General features: G+C 43.5%; 1 protein-coding gene across 1 annotated transcript in view; it reads left to right on the plus strand.

Annotated features, from left to right (window-relative positions):
- TANGO6 (transport and golgi organization 6 homolog) overlaps positions 1 to 21005 on the plus strand; it is a 112344-nt gene that overhangs the window by 43100 nt on the left and 48239 nt on the right. Inside the window, exons 11-16 of the mRNA XM_073605575.1 lie at positions 13 to 91; positions 1354 to 1539; positions 1646 to 1777; positions 9355 to 9717; positions 9801 to 9858; positions 16461 to 16613. Of these exons, the coding sequence (XP_073461676.1) occupies positions 13 to 91; positions 1354 to 1539; positions 1646 to 1777; positions 9355 to 9717; positions 9801 to 9858; positions 16461 to 16613 (971 nt within the window). The remainder of the gene's footprint in view (positions 1 to 12; positions 92 to 1353; positions 1540 to 1645; positions 1778 to 9354; positions 9718 to 9800; positions 9859 to 16460; positions 16614 to 21005) is intronic.

Raw genomic sequence — 21005 nt, forward strand, 5'->3', positions numbered from 1 at the left:
GGATCAATGGAGGATGCAGTGCTTAGTGGATTTACTGTCTGTGAATCCTCACACCGGACTGGCTGCAGATTTCTTCTTGTACTGCCTAAAGGTAGCCGCAGAAAGCAAAATGCAGTCTATTTGAATTGTTGTCACCAAGAATTGAATCATCTTTCTCCTAATGTCACTTTTTTGCTAAGGGTCACTGCTTTTAGCACATTGTCCAAACTGTTTGAATAAAGCCAGCCATAGATCGTTCGAATCTCAGCTGGTCCAGCAGGGACCAGCTGAGATTCGAACTATCTATTGGCAGGCTCATTGTACCCAAGTCGATCCATCAGTCGATTTGGGTAGAACCAACATGTTGGATTTTACATGCAATTATTGCCAATGGCTACAGCCACTAGCAATAATCATCCGCCTGTAGAACACAATAGCTCTGCGGGAGGGATTTCCCCATCAACACTGACTGTGTTGATGGGGAAATTGAGCAATTTTCTTTCCTGCAGCCCATGGTTGTAGGAAAGAAAATTGCATCATCTATGACCTGCCTAGGACCTGACAGCAGGGGGTTTCACACACAATACGGTGGCTCCAGCCATCGGGATTGTGTGTGAAACTGACAGGCAGACTCCTGCCTGTCAGGGAAAGGCAATCCAGTGGCTGCGCTGCCACCCAGTTGCAAGCACACACCCCAGTAACCGACTACCTCCCCCCCCCCCACACACACACACGCGCACAGCGCTCCTGCACTTTTCTTCCTTTTGTGCTGTGACCCAGAAAGCAATGTCCATGACATCACTTCCAGGTCAGCATCTTGGTGTCCCCCGGCTAGCTTAGCCTGGAAACAATGTTTTGCGATGTGATTTGCATTGGGAAAACATTCAGTGGAGTCCAAAGGAGATTTGCAGGGTCTTTTAGACATAAAAAATTGGAACTACCACTATTTTATTCTCTAGAGTGTCTGCTTTTGGAAAATATTTAATGTTTGGGGTTTTACATTATCTTTAGGGCTAAAATTATTTTAAACATGTGCAAAAAAAACACACAAAACAGATCTGCAGCGAAAAGTTTAACAGGAGAGGTGACGGTAGGTGAAGAAGTGTGAGAAGGATGTGATCGAAGTGAAGCATTTTTTGCAGTAATCATTAGCGCATAGTTTAGAGCCAGGGTAAGCAAACTCCAAAAAGCATTGATCAGGACACTGAGGTTATAAAAAAAAAAAAAAGTATTTTCTGGCTGTACATTGAAACTAGTACCCATGGGCTGCATTCAATATGTTCTCTTCTTAGTGATCTGTGTGCTCATTAGCCAATGTAACACTGGTGGCAGGCTTCTTCTTGTAACAATGGGTTATTTTCTTGCTTTTTGTAGAAGCTGAGCCCCGTAACACCAGTAGAAGGTGAAGAGCTCAGACCTAGCTCAGGGGACAGCTTGCTTGACATTGAGCGGAAGCTGACACTTCGCTACCAGTCACAAGAAAAATACCTTCAGCTCCTTCAGGTTCTCTCTGTGCTGTGTGAAAAGATCTCCGACTCCATCTTCACAGATGTCAAGCAGGTGAGAGATGGCAAGTAAGCCATGCTGGGGTATGGATAATCTTTTAAAGCTGGACAAGTAAAGGTTCTGTTCCTTGGGCATGTTCACTTATTTTGTCTGCACACAGGTGGTAGAATTTGTGTTGATGACTCTAGAGCGGGCCTGTTCAAGCCTTTCCACCTCAGAGGAAGCTACAGTGGCAACACAGACGCTGAGTATGGCCATGGGACTTGTAGCTGCCATGCTGGGAGCAGTGGAGGTAAGTGCAGTATGTCTGTAAGTTAAAGTGCATGTGTCGTTTTGAAAGACAATTTGCTGTAAAGGAGTATAACAAGTCAGCTGCTCAGCACAGATGCTCTTAAGGTACCAGAGTGTCCATAAGCTCTGGCCTTGCTTTCCTATACAGATCTGGAAAATCCCAGGGCTCTTCTGCCCATATGGGAATAACCTGTTTATTTAAGAACCACAATTGCACCAGTTCAGGACAAGACATTGAAGCTATTTGGATATGAACAAGGAAAAAGTGAGTGTCTGGAGCAAAATAAAAGTTAAGGAACTGACAATGATTGCAATTAAATTGCAATTTTGTCTGAATAATATAATAAGAGCCTTGCTCCTCCTGTGCTCTTGTCCAGTTTACTTTTTTGTTTCATGTTACTGTAGCAGTACCAGTAGGATATGTTGTGGGAAAGTTGTCTCTCTTACCTGGGTTCTCTGATGCTTGAAGGCTAACTCCATCTTTTACACCATGTTACAACCATACTTAAGTTGTAACCTGACATTATGAATGGAATGGCGGCACACTCTCCTGGAAGTGCTCCGTCACAGCACCGGAGCACTGACAGGCAGGTAGTCCTATCTCTCAGTGCTCCTGTGCTGTGATGTTTTAATCTGTATTTGGCACTTCAGTAAAGTATTTGCACTTCCAGGGAGTGTGCAGGCATTTCATTTCCATTGTCGGGATCTCAGATGCGAGGCGGGACTTACCTCTGTCTGTGGATCGCATATGAGGCTGAGTGTCCTTACCTGAGGCGGTGTTGCGGTTTGTGGGTACTAAGATATAACATAGTGCCAAGCAGACCACCTCAGCCCCTGAATTGTCCCCCCCCCCCCCCTCCCCCTCGCTCCATGGCAGCGCATGGGGGTTTTCTCCCCCTGCAGCTGCTGTTACTTTTGAAATTAGTGCGACCTGTGAATGAATGAACTGCCAGACCCGTTTGCCATGGTGGACTTGTGACTTGGACTTGGTGTGACTTATGGTACCCAATGGAGTACAAGTGCAGTGATCACCACTCTCGTAGTCCACTCGTTGCATGCAGGAAGCTGGAGGAAAAGTCTGCATGAGACTGACATTGCACCACGATCCACTGATTGCAGATGCAATGCTTTTTATGCTGCTGTGAGCTGTTGCTGCCTCTGTCCTTTGAATGCAGGGAGAGAGGAGAGAGCTGCTATAGCGGGCACAGTGCTGGCTCTAGTGAGGAAGTATTTAGGAGCGGGGAAGGTGGGACATTTTTTACCTAAATTCAAGTAATGTCTAGCCTTACATCCACTTTAAGGTGGACTTAGTCTTTAAAGCAGGGGTGTCAAACCGGTGGGGCTCACAAGCTGTTGTGAAACTCTGCCTGTGGGAATCATGCTTAAATGTCAGCCTTACAATGCCTCATGGGACTTGTAGTTCTGCCACAGCTGGAGGGCCGCCAGTTTCACACCTGTGTTTTAAAGGAAGAGAAGACGAGCTTTAGAAAAAAACAGGAGGTAGAATTTATTGGTGTGCATAGGGGTAGGGGTTAAAGGGTTAATCCTGTTTAATGTTTAGTAAGCTATTATTTAGCAGCTGGTGACAAAAACATTAATTCATAAAGAGGGCATGAGTCACTTTTCCATGAGATGTCAGGTTCTGCTTCCTGTCTCATTATATCGGTCAAGTAAAATGGGTCAGAGACCTGTAACCATTCCTATCATCTACAGATTACTGCATACATTGAGTTTTAGGTTACTTGGTGTTCCATTGTGAGGTTGTAGGGTGCAGTATAGTGGCTGATTGTCTTATCGTGAGCAGCTTGTTCTTTTTGCATTGTTCTTTCATGATAAGTGTCTTATGACATGAGTTTTTTTTTAGTTCGCTTGAATTATTTTCTACTTTGTCTGTTATGCCCCGTACACACGGTCGGATTTTCCGATGGAAAATGTCCGATCGGAGCGTGTTGTCGGAAATTCCGACCGTGTGTGGGCTCCATCGGACATTTTCCATCGGATTTTCCGACACACAAAGTTTGAGAGCAGCTATAAAATTTTCCGACAACAAAATCCGTTGTCGGAAATTCCGATCGTGTGTACACAAATCCGACGGACAAAGTGCCACGCATGCTCAGAATAAATAAAGAGATGAAAGCTTTTGGCCCACTGCCCCATTTATAGTCCCGACGTACGTGTTTTACGTCACCGCGTTTAGAACGATCGGATTTTCCGACAACTTTGTGTGACAGTGTGTATGCAAGACAAGTTTGAGCCAACATCTGTCGGAAAAAATCCTAGGAATTTGTTGTCGGAATGTCCGAACAAAGTCCGACCATGTGTACGGGGCATTATAGTGTTTTTATATTCTTCAGTTCTTTGTTTTTTCTGATACACTCTATCAGTCTTTATGTATAGACTGATCAGTGATTGAAATGTTGGGAAAAAGGTTTACAGGATGGTCTGGTAGATGTGTGAAAGAGATTTGTAAGTGAGTTTGGCCTGACTTCCGAGGCAAGGTAGGATGCATAATTCATATAAAATCCATTTTATATATAAATTACGTGTATCTCTAAAGTCTGGCCAAACTCTCCTTTCTCTTCTCAGAACCATATTACAAATGTGGCATTGGAGTTGACCCTATTAACATTTTCAGATTTGTAAGTGATCAATCGAATTAGTGGCGTAGCTTCAAATACAGGGCCCCAGTTCTCAGAGCTATAAACCTTCTAGTACAGCGAAGGTTTATAGGTCTAAAAATGTATTTTTTTAAAACATTACTAAGGTACATCTTTTTCATTATTAGAATAATAAAAATGGTATTGCACAGAGCGGCCCCGTACTTCCTCTTCTGGGGTCCCCTGTTGGCGATCTTGGCTCCTCCTCAAGTTAGCCAACTTGAACATAGTACACACTACTATTTTTTTTTTCATTCAACTCAGCAGTGCTAAACGAAAAAAACTGACAGCGATGCAAAGTTAGTATCCTGCTGTGCTAACAGGGTGACGACCCCCCACCAGAACAGTCCAGTAAGTGCTCCCAGCCAGTGATCAGGACCCGATCAGCAGACATTTTTCAGTCCTACTCCTTTGATAGAAGCCGGCCTGGCTTCTGTAGACACAGGCCGAATAAAAAAAGACACAAGTCCATCCAGTTTAACCAAATGTTGAACAATTGTTGACATGTATTGCAATATATGCTGTGATCTGAGGTAGCTTGGAAATGACAGCTAGACAGTTTGGTAAAGGCAACCGGTTTGCTTATTTTGAGAAACAGATGAACAAAAATAGCTTTCCTCAGCCAAAACAAGTTAATAGTCCAAAGTTATGGTACAGCAAACTCAACAGCAGGCTCACCGCCAATCCTTTGGCCCCACACTGGGGTTAGGGCTTCTCTATGGCAAGGGTGCCAGACAGGCCACAAGGGGGGTCAGCAACTTGAGTCTCTGCTTATCTGAGAGCTCACACTTTACTCACAGCTTGTGAGCCTCTCTCTACACTCTACTTCTCTGACACAGGTGCTGATTTCCTCCTACTGCCTTTCAAGCCTCTTCTGCCATGGGCATATACCCTTGCAGTCCTGATAGTCGGGGTTCGGAGGTCCTTCCCACCCAAATCTCTTCGAACCTCCGATATTCCGGGTCCCTAACATGAACTTAATAAACCAGAGAATACTGGAAAATAGACCTCACGCTAGCCAAACACCCCTGGAACACTGCACCCTGCATAGGTGATAACCCTGAGTACAGCAATGTCTCCACAACTGCCCCCCCTTAAAGGGACTACAACTCAAATATCGGGGCAATGTACCTGTCGTCCAGGACACATTTCCTGTGTCCTGTACAATGTGCACCAACAATCCCCTGATATTTGAAAACGTTTGCTAGAAATGTGTTAGGTTGTATATCAGTATGCAGAGGGTTAATTCAGAATTTTCACTGACAAATACACACACTCCAAATTTTTTTGGCAAGTCATTCCAGAAGAGTGGAAGTTTTACCTTTAAATGGGGACCAACTCTTACTAATGCCAATGGCTCTGAAGTGGGATGTCCTGCAAGCTCACGTGGTCAGGTGTCCACAGAAGAAGTTTGGACACAGAATGCCTGGCTTTTCTGATCCAGTAAAACTCACATGCTTCTTTGTAATGAGGCTTGCCTGCCTCCTACAGTACATTCCTGTTGGTAAATGAGGCGGTATGAAATGTGGGTGGTGGGCAGATTCTGACACTTCCCGGTGGTGTCGTAGGTTTACTTGTTCAGAACCGCTTGAGATTCCGGATACAGGAAGCAATAAAACTAGCAGCATGCAAATACAGGCATCTCTAACAGACACCTATACAATAGTGCAGAGTATGCAATATTTTGTAAGAGAGAGTAGGAAGGAAGGTGATGATGACTCCTGCCCAGCCCTGTAGTAAACTGGCACAGAGCAGACATCTAGGAGCCCTTCAGAGAGTCGGGAAAGTGACCTAATTGCAGCCTCTCCTATAATCCAACCTGTAATCTAGAAGAGTGTTACTCAACATTATTATATAAGTACCATTTATAGCAAGAAATGTTTGAGTGACCTTGTTTTGTGTTCACTTTCCTCAAACGTACCCTTTATAGTGTCCACATTTTTATAGAAAAAACCTCCTCCATACACCAGGCCACTAATAGCATCCTTGTGGCCTGGAGTTTTAAGTGTTTGCTTTTCTGCCTGAATCGCCCTAAAATCCACATCTCATGACTGCTGCCCAAAAGATGCCCACGCCTGGCACAGATCACTTTTTATAAGACCCATGTGTAAGAGTCAATCAATAATCACCCCCATACCCAAAGAAATAACCTGTGACTAGTAATTTTGTGTATACAGTATATAACCTTGTAGAAGAGGTTACTAATGCTTGGCACAGCATTGTTGAAGTTCTGGTCCTCTTCCCACCTGCAACCTCCTGGGTCACGCCACATGTCCCAGAAGACCGTGGGACCGTTCAGAAAGCACAGCACATCTTGTGCATGCACAGTGGGGGTGGGCTGTGAAGCAACAGCCGGCTTGAGTCATCCAAGGTGGCGGTGTTGGGGACCCGAACACTGGCAAAGAACTGGCTTGGTGGGGACAGCATCGGATCCCTGGGCTGTAAGTGTCAAAAATTGCCCGACAATAAGATAAACATCCAAAAAAAGGGATATCTGCATAATGTCCCATAACACTCCAGGGGTAAAAGAGTACAAAAAAAGTATCTTCAATATATCTATTGTATACCAATTTCACGAACATTAGGCACCATCAGACTAAAAGGGAGAAATCTTAGCTATTGATACTCTGCCCAGTACTATTTCATAGTGTACAGTGCCTTGAAAAAGTATTTATACCCCTTGAAATTTTCCACATTTTGTCATGTTACAACTAAAAACATAAATGTATTTTATTGGGATTTTATGTGATAGACCAACACAAAATGGCACATAATTGTGAAGTGGAAGAAAAATGATAAATGGTTTTCAACATTTTTTACAAATAAATATCTGAAAAGTGTGGCGTGCATTTGTATTCAGCCCCCCTGAGTCAATACTTTGTAAAACCGCCTGTCGCTGCACCTACATCTTCAAGTCTTTTTGGGGATGTCTCTACCAGCTTTGCACATCTAGAGAGTGACATTTTTGCCCATTCTTCTTTGTAAAGTAGCTCAAGCTCTGTCAGATTGGATGGAGAGCATTTGTGAATTCTCATTTGGATTTAGGTTTGGACTTTGACTGGGCCATTCTAACACATGCATATGCTTTGATCTAAACCATTCCACTGCAGCTCTGGCTATATGTTTAGGGTCGTTGTCTTGCTGGAAGGTGAACCTCCACCTCAGTCTCAAGTCTTTAGCGGACTCTGAACAGGTTTTCTTCTAATGCCCTGTACACACGGTCGGACATTGATCGGACATTCCGACAACAAAATCCATGGATTTTTTCCGACAGATGTTGGCTCAAACTTGTCTTGCATACACACGGTCACACAAAGTTGTCGGAAAATCCAATCGTTCTGAACGCGGTGACGTAAAACACGTACATCGGGACTAAAAACGGGGCAGTAGCCAATAGCTTTCGTCTCTTAATTTATTCTGAGCATGCGTGGCACTTTGTGCGTCGGAATTGTCCACACACGGTCGGAATTGACGCGATCGGATTTTGTTGTCGGAAAATTTTATAGCCTGCTCTCAAACTTTGTGTGTCGGAAAAACTTCGATGGAGCCCACACACGGTCGGAATTTCCGACAACAAGCTCCGATCGCACATTTTCTCGTTGGAAAATCCGACCGTGTGTACAGGGCATAAGATTGCCCTGTATTTGGCTCCATCCATCTTCCTATCAACTCTGACCGGCTTTCCTGTCCCTGCTGAAAAAAAGCATCCCCACAATATGATGCTGCCACCACCATGTTTCACGGTGGGGATGGTGTGTTTAGGGTGATGTGCAGTGTTAGTTTTCCGCCACACATAGCATTTTGCTTTTAGGCCAAAAAGTTAAATTTTAGTCTCATCTGACCAGAGAACCTTCTTCTGCATGTTTGCTGTGTCCCCCACATGGCTTCTCACAAACTGTGCAAACGGGACTTCTTATGGCTTTCTTTTAACAATGGCTTTTTTCTTGCCAATCTTCCAAAAAGATCAGATTTGTGGAGTGCACGACTAATAGTTGTCCTCTGGACAGATTCTCCCACCTTGAGCTGTGGATCTCTGCAGCTCCTCCAGAGTTACCATGCGCTTCTTGGCTGCCTCTCTGATTAAAGTTCTCCTTGCCTGTCCTGTCAGTTTAGGTGGACGGCCATGTCTTGGTAGGTTTGCAGTTGTGCCATACTCTTTCCATTTTCAGGTGATGGATTGAACAGTGCTTCGTGAGATGGTGGTATATTTTTTTAGAACCTAACCCTGCTTTAAACTTCTCCACAACTTTATCCCTGACCTGTCTGGTGTGTTCCTTTACCTTCATGATGCTGTTCACTAAGGTTCTCTAACAAACCTCTGAGGGCTTCACTGAACAGCTGTATTTATACTGAGATTAAATTACACACAGGTGGACTCTATTTACTAATTAGGTGACCTCTGAAGGCAGTTGGTTCAACTAGATTTTAGTTAGGGGTATCAGAGTAAAGGGGGCTGAATACAAATGCAAGCCACACTTTTCAGATGTTTATTTGTAAAAAAAATTGAAAACCATTTATCATTTACCTTTCACTGCACAATTATGTGTCACTTTGTGTTGGTCTATCACATAAAATCCCAATAAAAGACATTTAAGTTTTTGGTTGTAACATGACAAAATGTGAAAAATTTCAAGGGGCATGAATACATTTTCAAGGCACTGTAATTGTCAGATACAATTGCATTATTTAAAATAATAAATTCATTTTCAAAAAAGGTGGGTTTTTTTTGTTTTGTTTTTACATCTTTTCACATTTGTTAGCCTGTAACTGATACAAATCATACCACATAAAAGCCTAATATGTCCTTTAAAAAAAAAAAAAATCTAGGCATCAATGACCTCTGGTAACATTGTAAATTTAGCCATATTTATTGTCTGGTCCTGGTATCTGCAGGTTAATTTTTATTTATTTTTTTACTTAGTTGACCTCTACAGATTTCAAGTATCTTAAGCGTTTACTACCAGTGCTGGAAAACTTGTCCCGCTCCCACCCAGAGCCGGTTATTCAGGAACTTGCAAGTGACCTACGTGTTACAATTGCCACACACTGTGCGGTCCCGCTCACACATGGAGCCAGTGAAGGCCATGACTCTGACAAAATGGAAGGCAAAACGCAGAAGCCCAAAAGAGATCACCTGACTTCGGACATGCTGAATATCCAGGAGGTGCTGAAGTCTGCAACAGACGGCAATGTCCCCACAAGGGCGGCAGCCCTGCGCACTCTCACTCGGCTTCTGGAGCAGAGACATCCGAAAGTGACAGAACACCGGGAACAGGTGATGCAGGTAAGGATATCACCTGCTTGTTGGCTGCATTGTAGCCCAGTCCCAAGAGTTGTATGCTACTAATATTTTTTTTGTTTTTCTAGCTGTTTTTAGATAACTTGGAGCAAGAGGATTCCTTTGTGTACCTTTCAGCAATTCAAGGTAAATTAACAGCCATAGTTTGACAACAATAATCTGAATATTACACTGAAACTTCTGATTTAAATGGCTTTGCTTATAGAAAGTGACTGCTCTGGACCGCCTCCTGTTACTGGTCATGGGACTAAAAGCCAAAGCATTGGTGAACCAAATGGCCTAGGACCGATGTTCAGGCAGAAGCATTGGGGGGAAACTGGAGATGCATCTAGTGCATCTGTGCATGGTAGCCAATCTGCTTGCAACTTCAGCTTGTTCAGTTAAGCTTTGACAAAGAAAACCTGGGAGATGATTGGTTTCTTTGCACAGCTGCACCAGATTTTGCACGCTCCAGTTTTAGTAAACCAACCCCATTGTGTCTGAGTTCTGCCTTAAAAGAGAAGTATGGGTTTGAGGGTTTTTCCCCCATCATATTTACCTAGGTATCTGTCCCTCGGCGCCTCTACTCTGAGAACCGAGTGATCGAACATCGCCGATGGCTTGGTTCTCACAGCTTCCTGAGCAGAGTCATGCTGACGATCAATCAGCAGCTCTCCACTCTGCTCCTCCGCTGAGCTGTGGGGAGCGGCCGTCTCAGGCTCTCAGTGGCTCGCTGAGACGGGTGTCAGTCCAGGCATCTGACAGATCCAGACCTAATTGTCGCAATGACGCAGTGCCTAGACTGATTTGTGTGATGTCAGCAGAGAGCAGACTTCAGCCCGCTCTCTACTGAAAACGGGTCACAGGAGTGCAAAACATATTGCACTCCTGCTTAGGCTGGACTTCTCCTTTAATGCTGATCATCCCCTTTGGCTATGGTTTTATGGCCAAAGACATGGTATCTGGTCATGTGACTGGGAGACCAGAGCAGTGTAACATTACAAGGCTGCATACATTCCTTCCATGTCAGTTTGCAACAACAGGTTAATGTTTCAAAAAAGTTATTCCTTTTATCTCTGTCCTTGAAGTCCAGTCAGGTGGTTCTGCCTAGGCTTAAGCCTCATACACACGATAGGACTTTGTACAAGCTTTCCCGTGGATTTTTGTACAAAGGGCGTTGGCCGTAAACTAATTAAGCATACACACGGCAGGACTTTTTCATCCAACTTTCACCAAATCACATGGTTTTTCAGCTCTTTACTGCCACCATTTGGTCAACTTCTGTATTGTTGTTTGATCTTTTGCATTGGTTCTGAGCATGCGTGTTTGTACAGTAGGTGACAGCGATATTGTGTCAACCTCGCCACTGTTATCGGCGAGATTTGACACCTGCAATCCCCGTCGCGGGAGCCAGCGTGGAGCTGGCTCGCTCCTCAGGAAAGGAAGGATGTGTTTTTTCCTTTCGCGATGAGCGACAAGCATTGCCGACAGGTGTTTGGTATGAATCATGAGGGGGAACTCCACGCCAAATTTTAAATAAAAAACCGGCATGGGTTCCCCTCCAGGAGCATACCAGGCCCTTAGGTCTGGTATGGATTTTAAGGGGAACCCCTACGCCAAAAAAAGCCCCCAAATCCATACCAGACCCTTATCCGAGCACGCAGCCCGGCGGTCAGGAAAGGGGGTGGGGACGAGCAAGCGTTCCTACCTCCCCCCCCCCGAACTGTACCAGGCCGCATGCCCTCAACATGGGGGTGGGCGCTTTGGGGCAGAGGGGGCGCCCTGCGGCCCCCCCCACCCCAAAGCACCTTGTCCCCATGTTGATGAGGACAAGGGCCTCTTCCCGACAACCCTGGCCGTTGGTTGTCGGGGTCTGTGGGCGGAGGGCTTATTGGAATCCGGGGGCCCCAAATCCCAGCCCCCCACCCTATGTGAATGAGCATGGGGTACGTCTTACCCCTACCCGTTCAACTGGGGAAAAAAGTGTCAACAAAAAAACACACTAGACAGGTTTTTAAAGTAATTTATTAGGCAGCTCCGGGGGTCTTCTTCCATCTCCGGGGGGGTCTCTTCCGACTCCTCCGCTCTCTTCGGCCTCTTCTTCCGGTGTCCGTTTCTTCTCCCGTTCTCCAGCCTCTTCTCCAGGTCTCCGGCTCTTCTCCCGCTCTCCGGTTCTTCTGCCGGGTTCCTCCACTATCTTCTGCTCTTTTGCCGCTCTTTTCCTAGCGGTGGTCCAGTCTTCTCCGTCGTCTTGTACCTTCTTCTCTTCTTCCGATGTTGACACGACGCTCTCTCCCGCTGTAATGCCGTGTGCAAGGTGCGCAACGACTTGTATAGGCATGGGGCATGGTCACCGGATGATGTGACCCCGCCCCTTATGACATCACAGTCCCATCATGCCCCGGGATTCGTTTTTTTGGCGTAGGGGGTTCCCCTTAAAATCCATACCAGACCTAAGGGCCTGGTATGCTCTTGGAGGGGAATTCCCTGTTGCGCTGGCTGCAATAGGAAAATGTGTTTTTCCTATTGCAGCCAGCGCGAGATGTACAGTACCCTGTCGCACTGGAAACATTCTCGTGGGCAGGTACTGTAGTTTGTACAAAAGTCCGATGGTTTTGTGTACACACGATCAGACTTTGCTCAATCTGACTTTTGTCCCCAGGAAGTTTGTCCGTTCGCACAACCAACAAAAGTCCGATGAAAACTGAAAAAGTTTGTCCGATGGAGCGTACACACGGTCGGATGTTGCCTTAAAACAGCTAATTTGCATGTTTGTTGTCAAAAAGTCAGATCGTGTGTACGAGCCTTTAGATCGTGCCATCAGTCTGCTTCAGGAAGATCAGTCTCCTTTTCACCAGTGATCACAAGTGTAGCTTTAAAGCGTGTAACATGGGGATGGAGGCTGAAAAGAGGACTGATCCATGTCAGACATTTGTGATTACAGCCAAGAAAGGCACAGACACCAAGATTTACATGGCTGTGTCACAGGAAGTAGATGCTGATTCTGAATGATGGCTGAACAAAGATTGTGCTATCCTATGTGTCAGTGAAAATACTGTGATCTTTATGAGAGGTGATAAATACCTGGAAGTGTTTTTAGGAAGCATGAAAAGTATACCTGATGCTGCATCCACTTTAAAGCGTATTTCCATTATTTAATAATAAAAACTATTTCTTACCTTTCCAGTTGTTTGTTTGGAGCAGGTTTATACATAGGACTCGATAGGCGAATTTTGATGTTTAGGGGACAGACTGAGGGCCATTTAAAAAAAAATAAAAACTGCCTTAGCATGCAATGTACCACCCAAGCTTCCTAATCTTTAACACTTTGTTAGGACAGACAGTGTGCACATCTAGTTTGGGACCGATAAGATTTGCTAGCACAGTACAGACAGGGTTAATTATGGTACACCTACCTCTGCAGTCCCCTACATTACATATAAGGCGAAAGCTAGGAAGATCTATATATTTTGTGCAAATAGAAGGCAAGCAAAAATTTAGAGTTGTGATGGGTTAGAACTCCTCCTATCAGGTTTTACTGCAGTAGGAGGCTATGTTGGAGAGCTTCCTTTACTTCCTGTGAGGTTGCCCCCAGGACAGGAAGTGAGGGGAAATCGCTAACCATAACACAGACATAAGTAAAAAAAAAATGTAGTTTTTCTTTTTTTTTATAGTTTAAGGTTAAGTGGAGGTAATCCAAAATCCTTGTCAGTTTTTTTTTTTTTTGATCAATCAGTGACGTGGCTCTGTGATTGTGACAACTAACGGGGAGGGGGAAGAACCCCCCTAGCTGTCACAGCGGGGATTGGGGAGGTGTTGGGGGTGGTCCGTTCATAACATGTTACCTCCTGAATATCGGTGTAACATGTTAAAAAAGGTGAACTTATCCTTTAAAAACATTAAAAATTACCTTTAAAAACATTTCTAAACTCACATGATATTTTATTGACTGGGTGTAGATTTGTTTTAGTCAAGAGCATTCTTTTCATATACGGTAGATTGGAGTTCTTTGTTTTCTTAGGTAAGCAGGTGGCTTTGTATATTTACACCCCAACATGATGATCTGCTCCACTGATAATAATGGGGATGTTTAGGAAAGAGTGGAGGGGAAGTGAAGGGACAGGAGCAGAAAGGAACCCTATTGTAGCAGTGAGACAATACCACCTATGTTTATAGCTCCTTCCCAGGTTCCCCAGGTAAAGTCAAAGAGTAAGGAAGCTTTGATCTCCCCCCTGAGAGGCCTCTCTAATCATTAATAAAGAACTCTCGGGGCAGAGAGCAGCTTCAAAGCAACCCAAAGAGTCTCACGCAGGATATATCAGTCACTGCTAGGTGTGTCTACAGATACAGGGATAGCAAAGGGAACCTGTACCTGAAAAAAATCCAAAAGTACAGCCACACACTGCATGGACAAGACCCTTTAGCACCCAAGGCAAAAAAGGCCAAAGTACACCCCTCAGCAGCCATGAACTACTTCAGCAACAAAGATTGCAGGCCCTGCTCTTTTTGCACCCCCTGCAGCTGAAGTGCCCAAGGCAGCTGTCTGTTTTGCCTACCCCCTCAGCCTGACCTTTGCTATAATGAGAGGTGCTGCATTAGACCGCGATGGCACACTAGGTGCGTTTTGCTTCCAAACGCAGGTATTATTGCCAGCACAGGTTCACTTTAGTCCTTCATTGTGCTGTGCAGAAGCTGCAGTGGGTTCAGAGACGCTGAGGGGCTAAGTTTATAATGGTTTAAAAAAAAAATACTTGCTTGCAGGGAAAGTTATGATGTTGAACTGTCACATTTTAGAATATGGTAATGCAAATTAGGAAAGAGTAAAGCTAAATTTGTCAGAAATTTAAAAGAAGTCACACCACCTAGACAAAAGCTCCCTCTCTGTCTACTGATTACATATTCAATTGTTATACCATACTTGCTGCACATGCTTTGAATAATGTCATTTCCACTGGGTTTGAAAAGTGAGGGGGGGGGGTGGCTGTTAGTTTAAGTGGGTCATTGACCCTCTAGAGTCCATTTTGATTTAAAAGATGAATATTGGCATGTAGTAAATGACTAGGCCTCTTTAAGTGATGGGCATAATTGGTCAACAAAACACTACATGGTCACTATACACTGCCAGATTCCTATAGTAAAAAAAGTAAAAAAAATGATCCGTAAACCAATCAGCTCTTCTGTATGCATAAAAATTACAGCGCTCACAATACATCATAAATTAATCCAAATCAATATGTGAACAAATTATAAGAAACGTCCATATAAGTTGTGCATAGTGCTCCAAACTTCAAGGTGTGCCACACACCCCTCCTGTGTCCCCACTCACAAAACGAAATGGACCCCTAGCTTTTCAGTCTAGGGGTCATTCAGGCTAGAACACTGGCCCAGAGTGCCAATTCACAGAAGGCTCCAAAGTAGATCTCACCCTATTATGATTGACATAGGCAGATGCAGGCACCAAAATAGTAAACAAAAAAGGGACTGATAGTGAAGTACAGTTTGGCAGATTGTTTTATTGCGCAAACGTAGACAGGTACTTACAGAGTGGAAAGGTTAAAATCCCATGAACATATTGCAGAGATAAAATTGAGCGAAGGCCACATCCAGCGTGCGTTCCACCAAAACCAGAAGTGACGTCGTTTGGACTTGAAACCGGCGAGTACATCAACACTTTTCGCCCTCCTACAAGGCTTCATCAAGGACCTACTTTCCGGTTACCAGAGCCAAGTATGTATACAAGAGAAGAGCCGCCTCCCTCTTGTTGGGCCAATCAAATACTTGTAGCGGCCATTTTATTGGCTAGAAAAAGGTGTCTTGTGCAGTGTATACCAACCATGGCTTTACTTCCCATGGACAATATTAGAGTTAATCCAAAGGATGCCAATCAGTACAAAATATATAATTAATCATTATATACCATCAATTAAAATAAAAATATAATATAAAACTAAATGTCAATCGTGATAAGTCCCTTCCTACCATGCATCTATAGCAAATAAAGTAAAAAAATGATCCGTAAACCAATCAGTTCTTCTGGTCTCAGTTCTGTGTTTAGAAGTCACTTGCGCTGTAGCGCAAAATCCCCCTAGGCTGGTTTCACCCCTTTCCGTGCATGTTTTCATGCATTTTTATGTACGTTATCAAAAGCCATGTGTTTTCTTGTACTGCCATTGTGAAAATCTCCCATAACATGTCTGTGTGCAAGACACATCTGTGCAGGGTGATGCATCACACAGATGTGTATTAGCACAATGGCTGACCTTGTCATATGCTTTAAAATGCATAGGTGTGAATTGGCCCCGGAAAAAGTATGAGTATCTGCTGCTTTATTATTGCCCATGATCCCTAGGTCTAGTGTTATAGTAATATCTGAACCGCCGTGTGGACATCTCAACTGGCCACTGACAATCAGGCTGGATTGCTGAGTGATTAGGTTGAATGATGGGAGGAAGGAATGATGACTTCTGTAGCTAGTGTGCATTATGAAAGGTGGTAAAGGTAACACTTTGCTAAGCATCCTGTTTGTAGAGCTCAGTGCCATCATTGTACAAGGAAGAACATAGCACTTTAGAGGTTTCTGGCAATGCACAGTTAAGTCCCCCAATATCCATCTAATAGTGCGTTAACTGTTCTGGTCATTACTAGTTTTGGCTTTAGAACTTGCAATGCCTAGTTGTGTGTTTTTAATATATAAAAGGTGATATAAATCATGAATCATGTTGATAACATATTATGAATTTGATGAACAGGTGTTGCTGTACTTTCTGGGTACATTCCAGACCGCGTCTTACCTATCCTTCTTACACAGTACAACAATTCTGCATCACCGAACAACAAGACGCTGTCTCCTGAGACCAGGATGAAAATGGGGGAGGCACTGATGAGGTGCACTAGAACTTTGGGTAAGTGTCTTCATTGTGTTTATGACAGAAGGATATCATGCTTTCATTGCACCTTTTTTGTGGTGAAACATTTAACCACAGCACCGGAAGGTGTTACCCCCTTCCTGACCAGGCCATTTTTTGCGATACGGCACTGCGTTGCTTTAACTGGCAATTGCGCGCAACATACCCAGATAAAATCGATGTCCTTTTTTCCCACAAATAGAACTTTCTTTTGGTATTTGATCACCTCTGCGGTTTTTTTTTTTTTTTGCACTATAAACAAAAAAAGACAGACAATTTAAAAAAAAACAAAAAACAATATTTTTTACTTTCTGCTATAAAACATACCAAATAAAAAAAAAATAGAAAATCTAATTTCTTCATCAATTTAGGCCAATATGTAGTCTACATGTTTTTGGTAAAAAAAATCCCAATAAGCGTATATTGATATAGGCAAAAGTTATAGCATCTACAAATTATGGGATAGATTTATGGACTTTTTTTTATTATTGTTTTTACTAGTAATGGTGGCAATCAGCGATTTTTTTTTTTAGCAGGACATTGCAGCGGACAAATTTGACACTAAGTGACACTTTTTGGGGGCCAGTGACACCAATACAGTGATCAGTGCTAAAAAAATGCACTGTCACTGTATAAATGACAATCTAAGGTATGCAAAGGGGGCAGTGGATTCAGATAGTGTTACAACGCAATTTGTAAGCTCGATTTCGTCTATAAAACTGACAAGAATATGATCATTTTAATAGACCTGAATTGATTTCTGATGAGGCGAGCAATTATCAGAACACAAACCTGTCTAGAGATCTGGAGTGTTTGGAAGTTACCCTACTGACATCCATCTCGTGGTTGTATTACATACCGGATGGTATCACACGCTGGAAAGTGACCGTTTGATTATCTATGCTGTTGAGCTGGAATACACGCAAGCGCAGATTGACCACTCTAATAGAGGGTTACTGGCTGTCTGGTAAGCAGGATCTGAGCGTGTGAGATGTCACAGGGTTCCTATAGGATTCCTACTAATCAACATGGCTGCTGGAGGATCACTGCACTATTTCTTTTCAATATTTTTTGCTTGGTTTTTGGGACTTTTTTTTATATATATTTGCTCATTTAAGTGACATTATTTGAGTCATTCACTGCTAGCACTGCACTTTATATATGAAATTGTTTATGTGTTGTATCCTGGCACAGTGCATAGCTGCTTTTCCTCTAACAATACCATGTCTTTTGCAGGTTTATGAATTTAATTTAATTTTTATTGCACTGTGTAAATGACACTGGCAGGGAAGGGGTTAACATCAGGGGCAATCAAAGGGTTAAGTGCGCCCCTAGAGAGGGCTTTCTAACTGGGGGGGGGGGATGCTGTGACAGAGAAAAACAGGAAAACAGAGATTCGTGTTTCTGCTTAGCAAAAACATAAGATCTCCATTTTACTCCCTCACAGAATGGCGGTCTGCCTTGTTCACATAAGCAGGCCGCCGTTCTGCCTCTCCTGTGAATGATTGCAGGTGCATGGCAGCCATCACGGTCGCCAGACCTGCTGATTGAAGACAGAAATCACATACAGGTACTTGATTTTGCGCTTAAGGGCCGCCCTGCTACAGTATATGTAAATGGGGCATGTTTTTTTTTGCTGGTAAAAAAAGAACATTTATTATTTATATTTCTTTAGAGCCTGCAAAGCATTGCACCAACTATCAGCAGTGGGTGCAGTGCTCTCCATAAAGCAGTCTGCTTGTGCCTCCCAAATCAGCAGACAGTTACTAGAGAGTAAATAGAATCTAAAACTACCAGAGCGCTCATTGGTGCCCTCACAGTTCATTGAGAACTACAAGACATCTGCCGCAATGGAAAATTATACTTGTAGTTCATTCACAGAACTCTGTGAATGAATAATGTGGCTGTATGGGCAGAACTCAGCATTGCCACACTGTTTTCAAATTGTGACAGCGGGTGCGGGGAGAGGATCCCCCGCCTGCTGTCACAATGAGGAGGGGATCAGCGGTGCGGGGGGCAGGTTTCTGAACATATTACATCCTAAATATGGGTGTAACAAGTTCAGAGAGGTGAAAAAAAAGAAAAGTTGGTCACCAACTGTTTACCTAGACCGTCTGGTCGTCTCCAAACTGCGGCCCAGGGACCTGATGTGGCCCTTTGTTTGCTTTTATCTGGCCCTTGGGGTTTTATTCACTGACACCAATGAAGGACAAAATTCCTCCCAATGACACCAATGATGGGGCACAGATCCTCCCAATTACACCAATAATGGGGATTATTGACACCAATGATAGTGCACAATTCCTCCCATTGACACCAATGATGGGGGATTGTTTACTCTCACTGACACTGGGACATTTTGTACTCCCAATGGCCATATTCCAGCCCTCTAAAGTCTGAAGGACAGTAAACTGGCCCTTTGTTTAGAAAGTTTGGAGACCCCTGTCCTAGACAAAGGCATTCTTTTTAGTGTACACCTGTCATCAGGCTGCAGCATGTACAGACATATATAAAATATTAAAACTAAACTCAAGACAGACAGCTAGGTACACCATTTTTAACTACATAAATGTGAACTATATTACCTACCAAACAATTTGTAATTGTTTTAGGCAGTCTTGTGAGCTAGAAGCACCTGCCAGACAACACAGCCCGGTAATGCATTCCATGAGACTTATCTGCAGAATATACCACAGTTTGGCAATACAGTATTATTGAGGACCCGCCCCAAACAGTGATTTAACAATGATAAAGAAGCAGTACATCTGTGAGATCATCACTCTGTTGTCTCCTGGAATACGTTAGATGAGGAATAGAATGCAATTTAGCAGAACCCTGATTCACCACCAGTGCTGCTGTGCAGTGGATTACAGGAGGTTTATATCGAGACAGATTCCGCTACATTTGACAGCTGTATGTACAGTTCGGTCTATATATATTTGGACACAGGCACAATTTGAGATTTGTTCAGGTATTTACCAAAACATATTCAAGCTATAGTTATATAATGGATATGGGCTGAAAGTGCGCACACTCAGGTTTAATTTGAGGGTATGTACATCCAGAGGAAGGGTTTAGGAATTACAGCTCTTAAGAATCGCCACCCCCCCCCCCCCCCTTTTCAAGGGACCAAAAGTAATTGGACAATTAAATCAAAAGCTCTTTCATTGCCAGGTGTGGGCTACTCCTTTGTTATTTCAAATAAGCAGGTAAAGGGTCTGGAGTTGATTCTAAAGCCGCGTACACATGGTTGGATTATTGGAAGGGGATTTTCTGTTGACAGAAAATTTTCTGTTTATTTTTTCAATAAAAAAATGTAATGAACAAAAAAAAAAAAAAAGAATACAACTATTCGTCAGGCATGGTACCTGATGACATCAGAAGTGTGACTGGCAAAGAAGAAAGGCTTCAGTGGACCAGTTGCATGGAAGAAGGAACCTTCAGGAGAAAGGTATAAGGTAAGTAAATGTACTTTTGAAAGCAGAACTAAAGTCTCTATACTTAACTGTCTAATGGTCCTGCACCGGCGTCTTCTTCTGAGCGCCGGGTCTTTGGACCTCTTCATTGACTGGTGGGGATGACATTTCTCCTGCACATGTGTAGGAGGCCGCCGCCATCATCCTGGCATTTGGAGACCAGCCCGACACTGTAAGCTGAGCTGTGCAGCTTAGTTTGCGGGGAGGGGAAGGGGAGTCCTAGGCAGCTTGGCAGTGCAGGGGACTTGGTCACGGGAAGAGCCTTGTTTCCCTATCAAAGGTCTGAAGCTTGGAGCAATCTGTCTGTCTGTCTATCTGTTATATTCTGGCCTCCTTGTCTATACAACCAGTCCAGATTTCCAAGATGAATGTTCAAGCATCCACTGATCTGAGCTTTGGGCATGAGATCCTGCATAGGGATGATGTTCAACTTGAACAGCAAACATTATGCGGTGTTCGCGGCAAATTCAAAAGCCACGGAACACCATTAAAGTCTATGGGACACTAACATGAAAAACCAAAAGTGACCCAGGGGACATGTATCAATGCAAAGAAAAGTTTGAAAAACGGCCGTTTTTTCAGTAGCAGTGATATTAATAATGTTTAAAGTGAAACAAAAAAAATGAAATATTCCTTTAAATATTGTGCCTGGGGTGTGTCCTTAATATGCCTGTAAAGTAGAGCATCTTTCCTGTGTTTATTATTTTATTTATTTATTTCAGTTACTTCTATAGCGCCGTCAATTTACGCAGCGCTTTACATATACATTGTACATTCACATCAGTCCCTACCCTCAAGGAGCTTACAATCTAAGGTCCCTAACTCGCATTCATACATATACTAGGGACAATTTAGACAGGATCCAATTAACCTACCAGCATGTCTTTGGAGTGTGGGAGGAAACCGGAGTAGC

Source organism: Aquarana catesbeiana, linkage group LG11, assembly GCF_042186555.1.
Source record: "Aquarana catesbeiana isolate 2022-GZ linkage group LG11, ASM4218655v1, whole genome shotgun sequence".
Taxonomy (NCBI): Eukaryota; Metazoa; Chordata; class Amphibia; order Anura; family Ranidae; genus Aquarana; species Aquarana catesbeiana.